This window comes from Leucopleurus acutus, assembly GCF_964270905.1.
Source record: "Leucopleurus acutus genome assembly, chromosome: 12".
NCBI lineage: Eukaryota > Metazoa > Chordata > Mammalia > Artiodactyla > Delphinidae > Leucopleurus > Leucopleurus acutus.
The window spans coordinates 79,602,341-79,616,908 of record NC_139154.1 but is presented as its reverse complement, the minus strand read 5'-3'; the positions used below and the strand labels follow the sequence as shown (position 1 = coordinate 79,616,908).

The 14,568-nt window shown below is 34.9% G+C and overlaps 1 protein-coding gene across 3 annotated transcripts in view; it reads right to left on the bottom strand.

Annotated features, from left to right (window-relative positions):
• SANBR (SANT and BTB domain regulator of CSR) overlaps positions 1-14,568 on the bottom strand; it is a 67,060-nt gene that overhangs the window by 29,311 nt on the left and 23,181 nt on the right. For 2 of the 3 annotated variants that reach the window (XM_082851257.1, XM_082851258.1), the window contains exons 8-11: positions 14,383-14,469; positions 12,940-13,050; positions 9,179-9,302; positions 6,401-6,553 (exon numbers count right to left, since the gene is read on the bottom strand). In XM_082851257.1, the coding sequence (XP_082707383.1) occupies positions 6,401-6,553; positions 9,179-9,302; positions 12,940-13,050; positions 14,383-14,469 (475 nt within the window). The remainder of the gene's footprint in view (positions 1-6,400; positions 6,554-9,178; positions 9,303-12,939; positions 13,051-14,382; positions 14,470-14,568) is intronic. The other variant, XM_082851259.1, reaches the window with a different exon arrangement.

Genomic DNA, 14,568 nt, shown 5'->3' with positions numbered 1-14,568 from the left:
TCTTAAATTTGTTATTACGTTTTTCAGTAGTAGCATTTCTATTTGTTTTTATTTAAACTCTCTGTCACTTTAAAAATATATATATTTATTTATTTATTTGGCTGCGCTGGGTCTTAGTTGTGGCATGTGGAATCTTTTCAGTTGCTGCATGTGGGATCTTTAGTTGCATGCATGTGAACTCTTAGTTGTGGCATGTGGGATCTAGTTCCCTGACCAGGGATCAAACCCAGGCCCCCTGCATTGGGAGCGTGGAGTCTTAGCTACTGGACCACCAGGGAAGTCCCTCTTTGTCACTTTTTATAGTTTATAATTCCCTGTCAAAAATTTCTGAACTTGGCTTCTATCAACTTAAACTAGTAATCTTATTATGTGTCAATAATTCCAATATGTCAGTTCTCTGTCATTTATTTTTGTTGTCTAAGTTCTGCTGTTCCCATTCTTGGTAACTTATTTTCATCTATGTCAGGTTATCTGTGTATGCTGAATATTTTGTTTAAAAATTTTTTTGTATAAATAATTTGAGGTATAGAATAATGTTCTCTTTCTTCAAAGAGGATGTTTACTGCTTTTGCCAGATGTCTGGGGACCATGGCAATCCAGGATTACCTTAACCCAAGTTCAGGGCCTGAATTTCTTAGGCTACCCAAATAAATCAAAACCAGGTTGCTATTCAATCAAGGGAAGGTTTGCTTCTCATTTCCTCTTATTTTCTTTGGGATACCAATACAAAGTGTAGGGCTGGGGATGTTATTCATTAATGTCCCCATTCTTGGCATCCTAACTACTGGACCTGATAGGCACCAAAAGCTCAGCCCAGACTCTCAGCTGTCTCTTTCAGTTTGGTCATCACCTCCAGGACAAAAATGGCCCTAAGTGCTGGCTCACTTCTTTGGGTTCCCATCATCTCTTATATCTTAACACTAATTCCCCATTAGCTCTTTGATGCTTTTAATATAATCTTTACAGTTATATTTCATACTTCTTTTTTTAGTTACCTTTTGATGGGAGGATTAGTCTAAATTACTTAGTCTGCATTACTGGAAATATAACTCACCAAATGAGCTATTCATATTTCACTTAGTCTAAGAAATCACTTTAATCAATTTCCATGATGTTGCACACCAGACTTAAAATACAATTTAGCTGCTATTTATTCCTGAATCCTCTCACAATGAATGGAATATCAGTAGTCAATACAACCAGTAAATAGACAACAAAAAGCCAAAGAGATACAACTCTTAGAAATATTGTTCAAAGTGATATAAATGTGACAGTTAAAAGAGAAGCTTGACCATAAAGAAATGCAATGACTAAATCATGTTACTGCAAAAACATAACAATAATCATGAATTAATGCAATTATCTTGGGCCTATCAAAGCGAACCCCATTTTGCTTAAAGTCTCATGCCCCATTTAAATAGCTTTGTGTGAAAAGCATTATCTAAAACTTTAAACATGAACATGAACATTATAAGGGTAACCTATTTATTACTTCACCAATAAAATTTCTGACTAATCAAAACTGCTAACTGGATCGTAAATATAACAAATTTCTTAATCCAGCTTAAATTTCATGATCCATCATTTTAATAACATCTATGGCTAATACTCCAAATTCCTTGCCCCTAAATTTCATTATACTCATCGGGATGAGCTCAAATACCTACTTTCTCTATGCCTGCACTCAAGCAGCTAAGGACTGCTGGAGAGAGTGATATAAAAAGGCACGTTGGATTTCACTGTAAATTCATGATCACCAATCTCCAAAGGGCTTCCAAACTGCCTCATAACCTACAAGATTTCTTTGGAAAATTCACTCTCCTGGTTTCCAAAAAGACTATTTCAAACCTTTGGTACTTCTTTCAAACCTTGGACCCTTCTCTCTTCCCCCTCATTCTTTTTTTTTTAATAAAGAATTCTTTTATTTTTTTAGATTTATTTATTATTTATTTATTTATTTATTTGTATTTGTATTTTTTGGCTGCCTTGGGTCTTAGTTGCTGCACTTGGGATCTTCGCTGTGGTGTGCAGGCTTCTCTCTAGTTATGGCATGTGAGTTTTCTCTCTCTAGTTGTGGTGCGCGGGCTCCAGGGCACGAGGGCTCTGTAGTTTGCGGCACGCAGGCTCTAGTTGAGGTGCGTGAGCTCAGTAGTTGTGGCACGTGGGCTTAGCTGCCCTGCAGCATGTGGGTTCTTAGTTCCCTGACCAGGGATCAAACCCACCTCCCCTGCATTTTAAGGTGGATTCTTTACCACTGGACCACCAGGGAAGTCCCTTCCCCCTCATTCTTAGCAGACGACTTTACCTTCTACTTTACAAAGAACAGAAAAGATAATAGGTTAGAACAACTTATCATCCAAATGACAAAAACACAATTTTACTATTATCTGCAACCATCCTACTCTTCTCTCCTGTTACAATAGAGGGGCTGCCCTTCCTCCTCTCTAAACAAATACTGCCATATGTGCTTAAAATTGCACCTTATCCTGCCTCCTCATAAACCCTGTACTGTCAATCTCTCCTCCTCAACTGGATCCTTCTTACTGACTTTTAAAAATGTCTCTCCTACAGTCTCTTCAATAAGTGGTGCTGGGAAAACTGGACAGCTACATGTGAAAGAATGAATTTAGGACATTCTCTAACACCATACACAAAAATACACTCAAAATGGATTAAAAACCTACATGTAAGGCCAGATACTATAAAACTCTTAGAGGAAAACATAAGCAGAACACTCCCTAACATAAATAGCAGCAATATCTTTTTTGATCTACCTCCTAGAGTAATGAAAATAAAAACAAAAATAAACAAATGGGACCTAATTAAACTTAAAAGCTTTTGCACAGCAAAGGAAGCTATAAACAAAACGAAAAGACAACCCACAGAATGGGAGAAAATATTTGCAAATGACGAGACCGACAAGGGACTAATCTCCCAAATATACAAACAGCTCATGCAGCTCAATATCAAAAAAAGCAAACAACCCAACCAAAAAATGGGCAGAAGTGTACACACTGCTGTATTTAAAATAGATAACCAACAACAAGGTCCTAATGTATAGCACAGGGAACTATATTCAATATCCTGTGACAAACCATAATGGAAAAGAATATAAAAAATGTATATATGTGTATAACTGAGTCACTTTGCTGTAGAGCAGAGATTGGTACAACATTGTAAATCAACTATACTTCAATTAAAAAAAAAACGAAAGAAAGTAAAAATAAAATAGACAACCAACAAGAACCTACTGTATAGCACAGGGAACTGTGCTCAATATTCTGTAATAACCTAAATGGGAAAATAATTTGAAAAAGAATGGAAAAAATAAAAATATTTTTTAAAAAAAGAAAAAAAATGGGTGGAAGATCTAAATAGACCTTTCTCCAAAAAAGACATACAGATGGCCAAAAAGCACATGAAAAGATGCTCAACATCACTAATTATTAGAGAAACACAAATCAAAACTACAATGAGGTATTACCTCACACGGGTCAGAATGCCCATCCTCAAAAAATCTACACACAATAAATGCTGGAGAGGGTGTGGAGAAAAGAGAACCCTCATACACTGTTGGTGGCAATGTAAATTGGTACAACCATTATGGAGAGCAGTATGGAGGTTCCTTAAAAAACTAAATATAGAACTACCATATGACCCAGCAATCCCACTTGTGGGCATATACCCAGAGAAAAGCATAATTCGAAAAGATTACATGCACCCCAATGTTCATTGCAGCACTATTTACAATAGCCAAGACATGGAAGCAACCTAAATGTCCATCAAAAGACGAATGGATAAAGAAGATGTGGAATATTACTCAGCCATAAAAAAGAAGATAATGCCATTTGCAGCAACATAGATGGACCTAGAGATTGTCACACTGAGTGAAGTAAGTCAGACAGAGAAAGACAAATATCATATGATATTGCTTATAAGTTGAATGTAAAAAAATGGTATAAATGAACTTATTTACAAAACAGAAATAGAGTCACAGATGTAGAAAATGGATATTGGGACTGACATATACACACTACTATATATAAAATAGATAACTAATAAGGACCTACTGTATAGCACAGGGAACTCTACTCAATACTCTGTAATGGGACTTTCCTGGTGGTCCAGTGGTTAAGATCCTGTGCTCCCAATGCAGGGGGCCTGGTCAGGGAGCTAGACCTCGCATGCTGCAACAAAGATCCTGCATGCCACAACTAAAAGATCCCACATGCGGCAATGAAGATCCTGTGTGCTAAGACCCAGCACAGCCAAATAAATAAATATTAAAAAAACAAAACTCTGTAATGACCTACATGAGAAAAGAATCTAAAAAAGAGCAGATACATGTATATGCATAACTGATTCACTTTGCTATACACCTGAAACTAACACAACATTGTAAATCAACTATACTCCAATAAAAAATTTTTTAAAAGACAGAAACAATAAATATCCATAACCTAATTATTGATCCATCTTCTCCCTTTCTCAAATTTCCCAAAAGAGTTGTTAATCACACTGTTTCCATTTGTTTTTCTTCTACTCACTCCTCAACCCATACTAATCTGGCTTCTGAATCTAGCACTCCATCAAAACAGTTCTTCGCACTTAAGAATTCCAGGTCACCAAAGCCAAAAGACGCATTTCTTTCATTATTTTATTTGACCTCTTAGCAATAATTGGCATCGTGGACACTCTCTCCATCTTCAAATACTGCTCCCTTGACTTTCATGACAACATTCTTGGTTTACTCTGTCCCCTCCTGATCATTCTCCTTTGCAGGACCATGCTTCTCTATCCAACCAATAAATGTTGGAGTTTCTCTAGGCTCTGTTGTAGACCCTCTGCTCTTATACTCACCTATACCTGCTGGCTTCAATTATCACTTATTTGCAAGACTTAGAAATTATTATCTATAGCCTAGCCACTCTCTAAGCACCAAAACCCACGTATCTAACACTCTTTGCCTGGTTATCTCATAAAGTACCTCAAACTCAAAATGTCCAAAACAGAACTCATGAGCTCCTCTCCAGACCTGATTCCTCTGTTGATTTCCTCCTCGGTGAATAGCACCACCATCTATCCAGTAGCAGAAGCAAGAAACTGAGTCATCCTTGACTCCTCCACTCCCCTCTGTGAAATAATCCAATAGGTCAATTCAGTTTTACTTCCTAAATACTGAATTCATCCATTTCTCTTTGTCTCCACTGCCCTAGTCCAAGTCACCGTCATCTCCCTAAGACTACTCTGATAGTTCCCCTTGTACCTGACTCCACTGACTATTCCCTAAGCCGTTCTCCACACACAATTGATATTTTCAAAATCTGAAATAAAGAAGAAACTAAAGCACAGCCTAGGAGGTCCCGCCCCTGCATGGCTGACACCTGCTGACCTCTCCAGCCCCGTCTTCAGCCATGCATGTTTTTTACAACAGGCACAGTTTCTTTCAGTCTCATTTACCCACTGTGTTCCTTTTGGCCTTGCTGTTCTGACCAAAGGGCTCTTTCCCTTCTTCCTTGCCTCACATACTCCTACCCACCCTTCAGATCTCTGTGCCAACACCTTACGGAGGGAGGCTTTCCCTGATTTCAAGGTCCAGATCAAACCAGCCTATTACAGAAATTCTTCAAACATTCCTTTGCCTGCTTCCCCCCCCCGCCCCCGCTTTTGACATTATTGCCTGAACTGTAAGCTCCATGGAGACAGAAACTACCCAGTTTTACACACTACTCTCTGCCTTGCACAGTCTGTGACACAACTCTGGCACTTCATAAATATTTACTGTATGGATGACGATGATGAAGACCTGAAGGTTCCTTTCATCCATTCACGAAACTTAATTACATAACATTTCCAAGAATGTGAGTGATCAAGGACTGTAACCTAGAGCAATACTCATATATTCCACCAAGATATATGTGCAAGGATGTTCACTGCAACACTGTAATATTATTAATCTGGAAACAACCTAAACGTTCATCAATAGGAGACTGGTTAAATAAATTGTGAAATACGCACAGCTTGGAGTATTACACAGCAGTTAATATTACACAGAATGATCACCTAATTATATTATTGAATGAAAAAGGCAAACTAAAGAATAACATGAATAGTCTGATCCTATTTCCAGAATGAAAAACAACATATAGTTTGTGCCTGAAACGTAGAAAACAAGGTCTGAAAGGAACTGTGAACAGTGGTTACCTCTAAGAAGAGCTGTAGAATGAGGGAGTGGTGTGAAGAGAGATTTCTATTTTTTACTATACTTACCTATGCATTGCTTTAAGTCTCTTCTACATGAATGTATATTTACATTTTAAAAACAATAAAAGAGGAAAAGACTTAAATACAAAGTGTTAGTGAGTGCTGTAATTACAAAAGGGCAACATTCAAAATTTACCTTTGTAAGCTGAGTGGGGTCAAACCGAAGAACCTTTTGGTTACAGCAGGGATAGATTCCAGTGCCAACAGAACTTAGCGAACTTCCTGCAGTAGGATAAATCACTGTTTCTGAGTGATATTGACAATGTGAAAACTCTATACACAGAAAAGCCTGAATAAAAGAAATACGTAAAATCAAGTATTATTCCCACAATGAAATTATACATCTCAAAAATACTTCACTCAAGACCACATACTGTATGTTCCATCATATAAAATGCACAGAAAAGGCAAATCTCTAGAGACACAAGGCAGATTTGTGGCTGCCTGGTGTTAAAAGTGAGACAGGGTTGGGGAATGGCAGCAAATGGACATGAGGGATCTTTCTGGGGTGATGGAAATGTACTAAAGTTAGAAGGTGGTGATGGTTGCACAACTCTGTAAATTTATTAAAAATCAGTAAATTGTACACTTAAAGTGAGTGATTTTTATGGCACGTAATTATACCTCAATACAGCTATTAAAAAACAAAATCAAAAACACTAAGTTCAGATGAGTTAAGTTGATCTTGTTGTACATCTAATTTTATAATTGGCCAATCACATAAGAGGTTTTCCAATGGAAAAAATTAAATAAAAATTGGCCTCACTTATTCTTTGACATTATTTTTAAGGTAAATACTTAGCATCAGTATTAGTGACAACTATGGAGTAACCTTGAATCACTGGTGAAAATCTTATAGAAGTTTAATTGTAAAATTAATAGTCATGTTTCAGATACATTTATAAGTTGGTAAGATAATTTAAAGAAAATAAAAAGATACTGAACACAAAAGCAAGAAAGGATAGTCTATAATTCAGAATTCTTAGTTGTTAGTTCTAATTATGATTTTCAAGTAATAGATTTTAATTAAAATTTTCTGCATCTGATAAAAGCTATAAGGTGTACACTCATACAAAGTATTTTGCATACAAACTATTTTATGAGTTTATGAACTCTCCATAGTAAAATATTAAATATTATAAATCAAGACTTAATTTCCTATGAAGAAGAGAAAAAAATCCTTCAAATTTTCTGCATTCTGACATGCTAAACAAGTCAGGTTTTAGAAGCCTGATATCCTTGATTATAAGCGACACTCCATTGTGGGGAGGACCACTACACAGCTATTAAGTTAAAAAAAAACAACACCACACCAAAAAACCAACCTGACAATATCAAGTGCTAGTGAAGATATGGGGTAACTGGAACTCCCATACATAGCTGGAAGGAATGCAAAGTGGTTCAGGGACTTTGGGAAACTGTTAGGCATGGTAAATGTTAAGCTTACATTTACCATCAATCCAGCGATCCTACTTCTAGGTAACTACCCGAGAGAAACATATTCACATGAAAGCCTGTAAGGGAATGTTTATAGATGCTTTCTTCATAATGGCCCCAAACTAGAAACACCTACAGTCCTTTGCTGGTAAGTGAATAAACATACTGGGATATATTCGTATGATGGACTACTACCTAAGGCTAAAAAGGAACAAATTGATAGATACAAAAATGTGAATAAATTTCAAATCCATTTTCCTAAGTAAAAGAAGCTAGACTCAGAAAGCTAAAACTGGGCTTCCCTGGTGGCGCAGTGGTTGGGAGTCCGCCTGCCGATGCAGGGGACACGGGTTCGTGCCCTGGTCTGGGAAGATCCCACATGCCACGTAGCGGCTGGGCCCATGAGCCATGGCTGCTGAGCCTGCGCGTCCGGAGCCCGGGCTGCGCAACAGGAGAGGCCACAGCAGTGAGAGGCCCACATACCGCAAAAAAAAAAAAAAAAAAAAGCTAAAACTGTATGATTGTATTTATATGACATTCTGGAAAAGTCAAAACTATAGAGACAGTAAACAGAACAGTGGTTGTCAGAGCCTGGGGTGGAAGAAGGAACTGACTAAAAAGGGGCACGAGGGAATTTTTTAGGCTGACAGAAGTGGTCTATGCTTTGATTGTGATGGTAGTTACATGACTGTATGAGTTTGTTAAACCTCACAAAAGGATAAATTTTACTGTATGTAAATTATACTTTAATAAATCAAGGTTTTAAAAATTGTGGGGACACAGGGAGTCCACTGCTCTTCCTTCCTTCTACTGAAAATAATTACCCAAGTGAGAGAGGAAAAGAACTGGGGGCTGGGAGACCTGAGGGATTGAAAAAAATTTTATGTAGAACACTCTGGATTTATACATAAGACTAATTTGGAATGACTGCAACCAATAAAGATCTATTTATTCTAGAAAAGGATTTATTATAGGTACCTTCAAATAGCAAGCTTTCTTGTGCTTTTATGACAGACTTCATTTAGAAGAAAATGAACAAAACCTTTCTGGTAACACAATTATTTTAACAAGAAGGGCATACCTCATTAGTATCCTATCTGCAAGGGTGTTTCTGAATTTCTAAAGAAATTTATGGACTAACAGAGAAACAGTTTGGCTGGAAATAATGAAAGGCAGTGAGAATTCTGTTATCTTTTTTCCATTGAAAAAAATGGATTTGATCACTTAAAACCTGTTGGTTTTATAAAAATTCATCAAGTCATTGATTGTTTCAGCAATGGAAATAAAATAGAGGAAGAACCATAGTATGAGAAATGAAGTCAGATGCAAGCAATGTTTAATAGCACCATCATTTTGACACTAGTTTCTTAAAAAGATGTCAGATATTGTACAAACACACCCTAAGTAAACAGCATATATCAAAAGAGCCTGCTCTCAATGTTTGCAGAGCAGGATATTAAAAAAAGACAAAACTCACCTGATAACATCTTGAACAAGTTAGCCAGTTGACTGTTCCCCACAAGCGCCAATATACATCTCTCCAAGATTTTAATTCTTCAGAAAGACTATTCAAATACTCATGAACATCCCAAGTCTTATCTCTGGGGAAAAGAGCTTCAGTTGTTATATTATTTTACACTCAAGCAATATAAACAATTTAGTTCAAACAAATATTTTAAAATTTGTGACATATTTCCAAGAACGTTCCCCAAAAGATGGCTGTGGAATGGACTACACTGAATGGTAGGTAAAATTTCATTTGGGAGTTTGTTTATTCTTTTTTTTTCCTGTGGACAACAGAAAAAGTTGTGACAGACTGAATGCCAAATTATTTTACTACACTAGATAAAGCGTTATAAATTAAATATAGTTTGAGCAGGCTAACAGTTGGAACTTAGGCTTATGTTGCTAAATGGAACCTTTTATTCTAATTGTACATACTATAAAATAATTATTAAATATTGGTGATTCTAAACATTCCATTAATGTATTAGTTCTTTATATTATTTTCACAAGGCATTTTCTAGTAGTTGAGTAATAAATTAATGAAGAATTAGGTCTTGGTAATAACACATTTGTAAGTTATGTGATATAAACTTATAAAAAAACAGGCAAGGCTTATAACTCCATTTGCTATGGTCATATGTAACAGGTTCCTATTTTTGTCTAAGTCCCAATCTTTTTGAACTTTTGTTAGTTTTGTCCTTAGTTCAATAAATAACAAAGTGCCATCATGTTATTAGAAATTACATCTGTTTTAGGTTAAAGACATTTTTGAAAAATGTCATCCACAACTGATTTGCAGGAAAATACTTTGAATAAAACAACAAAACTGGATGTCGAAGTTAATATCCATTTATTCACATAGTAATATTAATAGTTATTGCTGTCAAAATGGAAGTAATTTTCAAAAGGTAAATCAAGTCTCAAGATAAAGAAGTATAAAATTTGATAAAGGAGGCAAGGATATACAATGGAGAAAAGACAGTCTCTTCAATAAGTGGTGCTGGGAAAACTGGACAGCTACATGTAAAAGAATGAAATTAGAACACTCCCTAACACCATACACAAAAATAAACTCAAAATGGATTAAAGACCTAAATGTAAGACCAGACACTATAAAATTCTTAGAGGAAAGCATAGGAAGAACACTCTTTGACATAAATCACAGCGAGATCTTTTTTGATCCACCTCCTAGAGTAATGGAAATAAAAACAAAAATAAACAAATGGGACCTAATGAAACCTCAAAGCTTTTGCACAGCAAAGGAAACCATAAACAAGATGAAAAGACAACCCTCAGAATGGGAGAAAATATTTGCAAACGAATCAACGGACAAAGGATTAATCTCCAAAATATATGAACAGCTCATGCAGCTCAATATTAAAAAAGCAAACAACCCAATCCAAAAATGGGCAGAAGACCTAAATAGACATTTCTCCAAAGGAGACATACAGATTGCCAAAAAGCACATGAAAAGCTGCTCAACATCACTAATTATTAGAGAAATGCAAATCAAAACTACAATGAGGTATCACCTCACACCTGTTAGAATGGGCATCATCAGAAAATCTACAAACAACAAATGCTGGAGAGGGTGTGGAGAAAAGGGAACCCTCTTGCACTGTTGGTGGGAATGTAAATTGATACAGCCACTATGGAGAACAGTATGCAGGTTCCTTTAAAAACTAAAAATAGAATTACCATATGATCCAGCAATCCCACTACTGGGCATATACCCAGAGAAAACCATAATTCAAAAAGACACATGCACCCCAATGTTCATTGCAGCACTACTGACAATAGCCAGGTCATGGAAGCAACCTAAATGCCCATCTACAGATGAATGGATAAAGAAGATGTGGTACATATATACAATGGAATATTACTCAGCCATAAAAAGGAACGAAATGGGGTCATTTGTTGAGACGTGGATGGATCTAGAAACTGTCACACAGAGTGAAGTCAGTCAGGAAGAGAAAAACAAATATCGTATATTAACGCATGTATGTGGAACCTAGAAAAATGGTACAGATGAACCAGTTTGCAGGGCAGAAGTTGAGACACAGATGTAGAGAACAAACGTATGCACACCAAGGGGAGAAAGCCGTAGGGAGGGTGGGGATGGTGGTGTGATGAATTGGGCGATTGGGATTAACATGTACACTGATGTGTATAAAATTGATGACGAATAAGAACCTGCTGTATTAAAAAAAAATCCCAAGTGCTTATAGTAACTAATGTATATTCCCTTTATTATATGGAGAGAAAAATTAAATATTTTAATGTTGACTGTGCTATTATTAACACTAGGGTCAAATGTCATGTGTTTCTCTGGGTTTCTGTTTTAATGTTTAAAATATGAAATCTAACATTTGTAGGGTTTTTTCTTTAGTAAAAGTACTGTACATTTTTAATATAGGAAAAAAAGCAAAAAGCAAACGATAATCATCCATAATACTATCACTCAAAGGTAAACATTTAGTGAACATGTTTAACATTTTAGTGAACATGTTTCTAGTTCTGTTTTACAACCTGTTTTTTTCTTATTTAATTTACCACTAACAATTTTCTGTGTGAGTATATATTCTTTTACATTCTCAAAGGCTGCACATTAAGAATTGATTAGATGTTTTATATAGATATACTATTTTACGGATATATCTTAGTTCACTTAATCACATTTGAGTGTTTTTTTTACTTTTTCTTATTTATATAGAGCAATAAATGTCCTTATTAAGTGCTTTCACAAATCAACATTACCTCTCTGAATAAATTCCTAGCAGTAGGATACTGTCAGAGAATATACATATATATTTTAAAGTTTTTGTTATATATATTTTTGTATATATATTTTGTTATATATATATATATATATATGTTATATATATATATAACATATGTATATATATACATATATACATACATATATATACACATATACATATGTATGTATATGTACATATGTATACATGTATGTACATATGTATACATATATGTACATGTATACATACGTATACGTATATATGTATACATATACATATATATGTATACATATATACATATATGTATATGTATATATATGTGTGTATATATAACATATGTATATATATACATATATACATACATATATATACATATATATACATACATATACATATATACACATATATATAATATATGTATATATATACATATATATATGTTATATATATATATTTTGTATATATATTTTGTTATATATATATATTATATATATATATTTTAAAGTTTTTGTTATCCTGAGACATTATACCGATTTATAACACTCTCTCCCTACTCCCCAACTCAGGATGAGAACGAGTTTTGAACTTAAAGGGGAATTAAAAAGGACGATGCATTAATGGAATACTGACAAAGTATGAAAAATAAATTACAAAAAATCCAATTTTAAAGACAATTTGCTCACTCACCAAAATTTATCTGAAAGTAAATTTGGTTGTCTTCTCAAAAACACTTATATAATAGATAACTAAAATCTGTTAGTGAAAAGAAATCATTTTAATGGCACTGATCAGAATATCTTTCAAGATAAAATAAAGCTTTTACAACAACTTTGTTTTGAAAGTAGCATCTTTCTAAATCAAAGTTGGATCATTGCAGAAAAGATATTATCCTATTCCTTATAAGAGTAGTTTTGCTTTTAATAAATACACTATTAATTCACATTTAAAAAGCTGTATTTTATTTTCACTACACCTTATATGAATGTAGATAATATTTCCATGTTGATCCACATTGATTTTTCCAGGAATGCAAGGAATTCTTCTTTCTGTTTCTTTTGTTAAAAGTTTCTTACACAAACAGCATCTATAACACAAAGATACAATCAAAAAAAACAAACAACCCGATTAAAAAATGGGCAGAGGAACTGAATTGACATTTTTCCGAAGAGGAAATATAGATGGCCAAAAGGCACATGAAAAGATGTTCAACATCTAATCATCAGGGAAATGAAAATCATGACCATGATGAGATATCACCTCACATCCAACAGAATGGATATCATCAAAAAGAACATAAATAACAAATGTTGGCAAGGATGTGGAGAAAAGGGAACCCCTGTACATTGTTAGTGGGAATGTAAATTGGTGCTGCCACTGTGGAAACAGTGTGGAGGTTTCTCAAAAAACTAAAAATAGAACTACCATATGACCCAGCAATTCCACTCCTGGGTATATATCAAAAAAAAAAAACCCAAAAAAACCCAAAAAACTAATTTAAAAAAATACACACACCCCCCCAATGTTCATAGCAGCATTATTTGTAATAGCCAAGATACGTAAGCAACCTAAGTTCCATCAACAGATGAATGGATAAAGAAGATGTGGTACACACACACACACACACACACACACACACACACACACACACACACACACAATGGAATATTACTCAGCCATAAAAAATGAAATTTGCAGCAACATACATAGACTTGGAGGGCATCATGCTAAGTGAAATAAGTCAGACAGAGAAAGACAAATGCTATATGTTATCACTCATATGTGGAATCTAAAAAATACAACAAACTAGTGAATATAACAAAAAGGAAGCAGACTCACAGATACAGAGAACAGACTAGTAGTTACCAGTGGGGAAAGGGTAGGGAGGGGCAAAATAGAGGTGGGGGACTGGGAGATACAAACTATTGGGTATAAGATAGGCTCAAGGATGTATTGTACAACACAAGGAATATAGCCAATATTGTGTAATAACTGTAAATGGAAAGTAAACTTTAAAAATTGTATAAAAAATTTGGGACTTCCCTGGTGGTCCAGTGGGTAAGACTTCACGCTCCCAATGCAGGGGGCCCAGGTTCGATCCCTGGTCAGAGAACTAGATCCCGCATGGATGCCACAACTAAGAGTTCACATGCCGCAACTGAAGAAGTCTGCATGCCACAACTAAAGGATCCCTCATGCTGCAACTAAAGATCCTGTGTGCCACAACTAAGACTGGGTGCAGCCAAAATAAATAAATAAATATTTAAAAAATAAAATAAAAATTGTATTAAAATTTTAAAAATTAAAAAACAACAAAAAAGAAGATACAAAAACATCCAAGAAGAAAATTTCAAATGTAGTAAAATTAAAGAATTTAGCTGCATTATATAGCATACCAAAGAAAAACATATCACTGTACCTGTATAATGTTGCTGCATTATTCTGAGAATCTGGATTCAAGTATTCTGGATCAAACAGTCTCTCAATCTTCTTACAAAAAAGTTTACTATTAAGAACAAATGACCAACAAATTAATTTTTTATATCTACTTTATTAAAGTTACTTGATAGTGATGAAAATAAACACTGACCTATCTGCACATGTA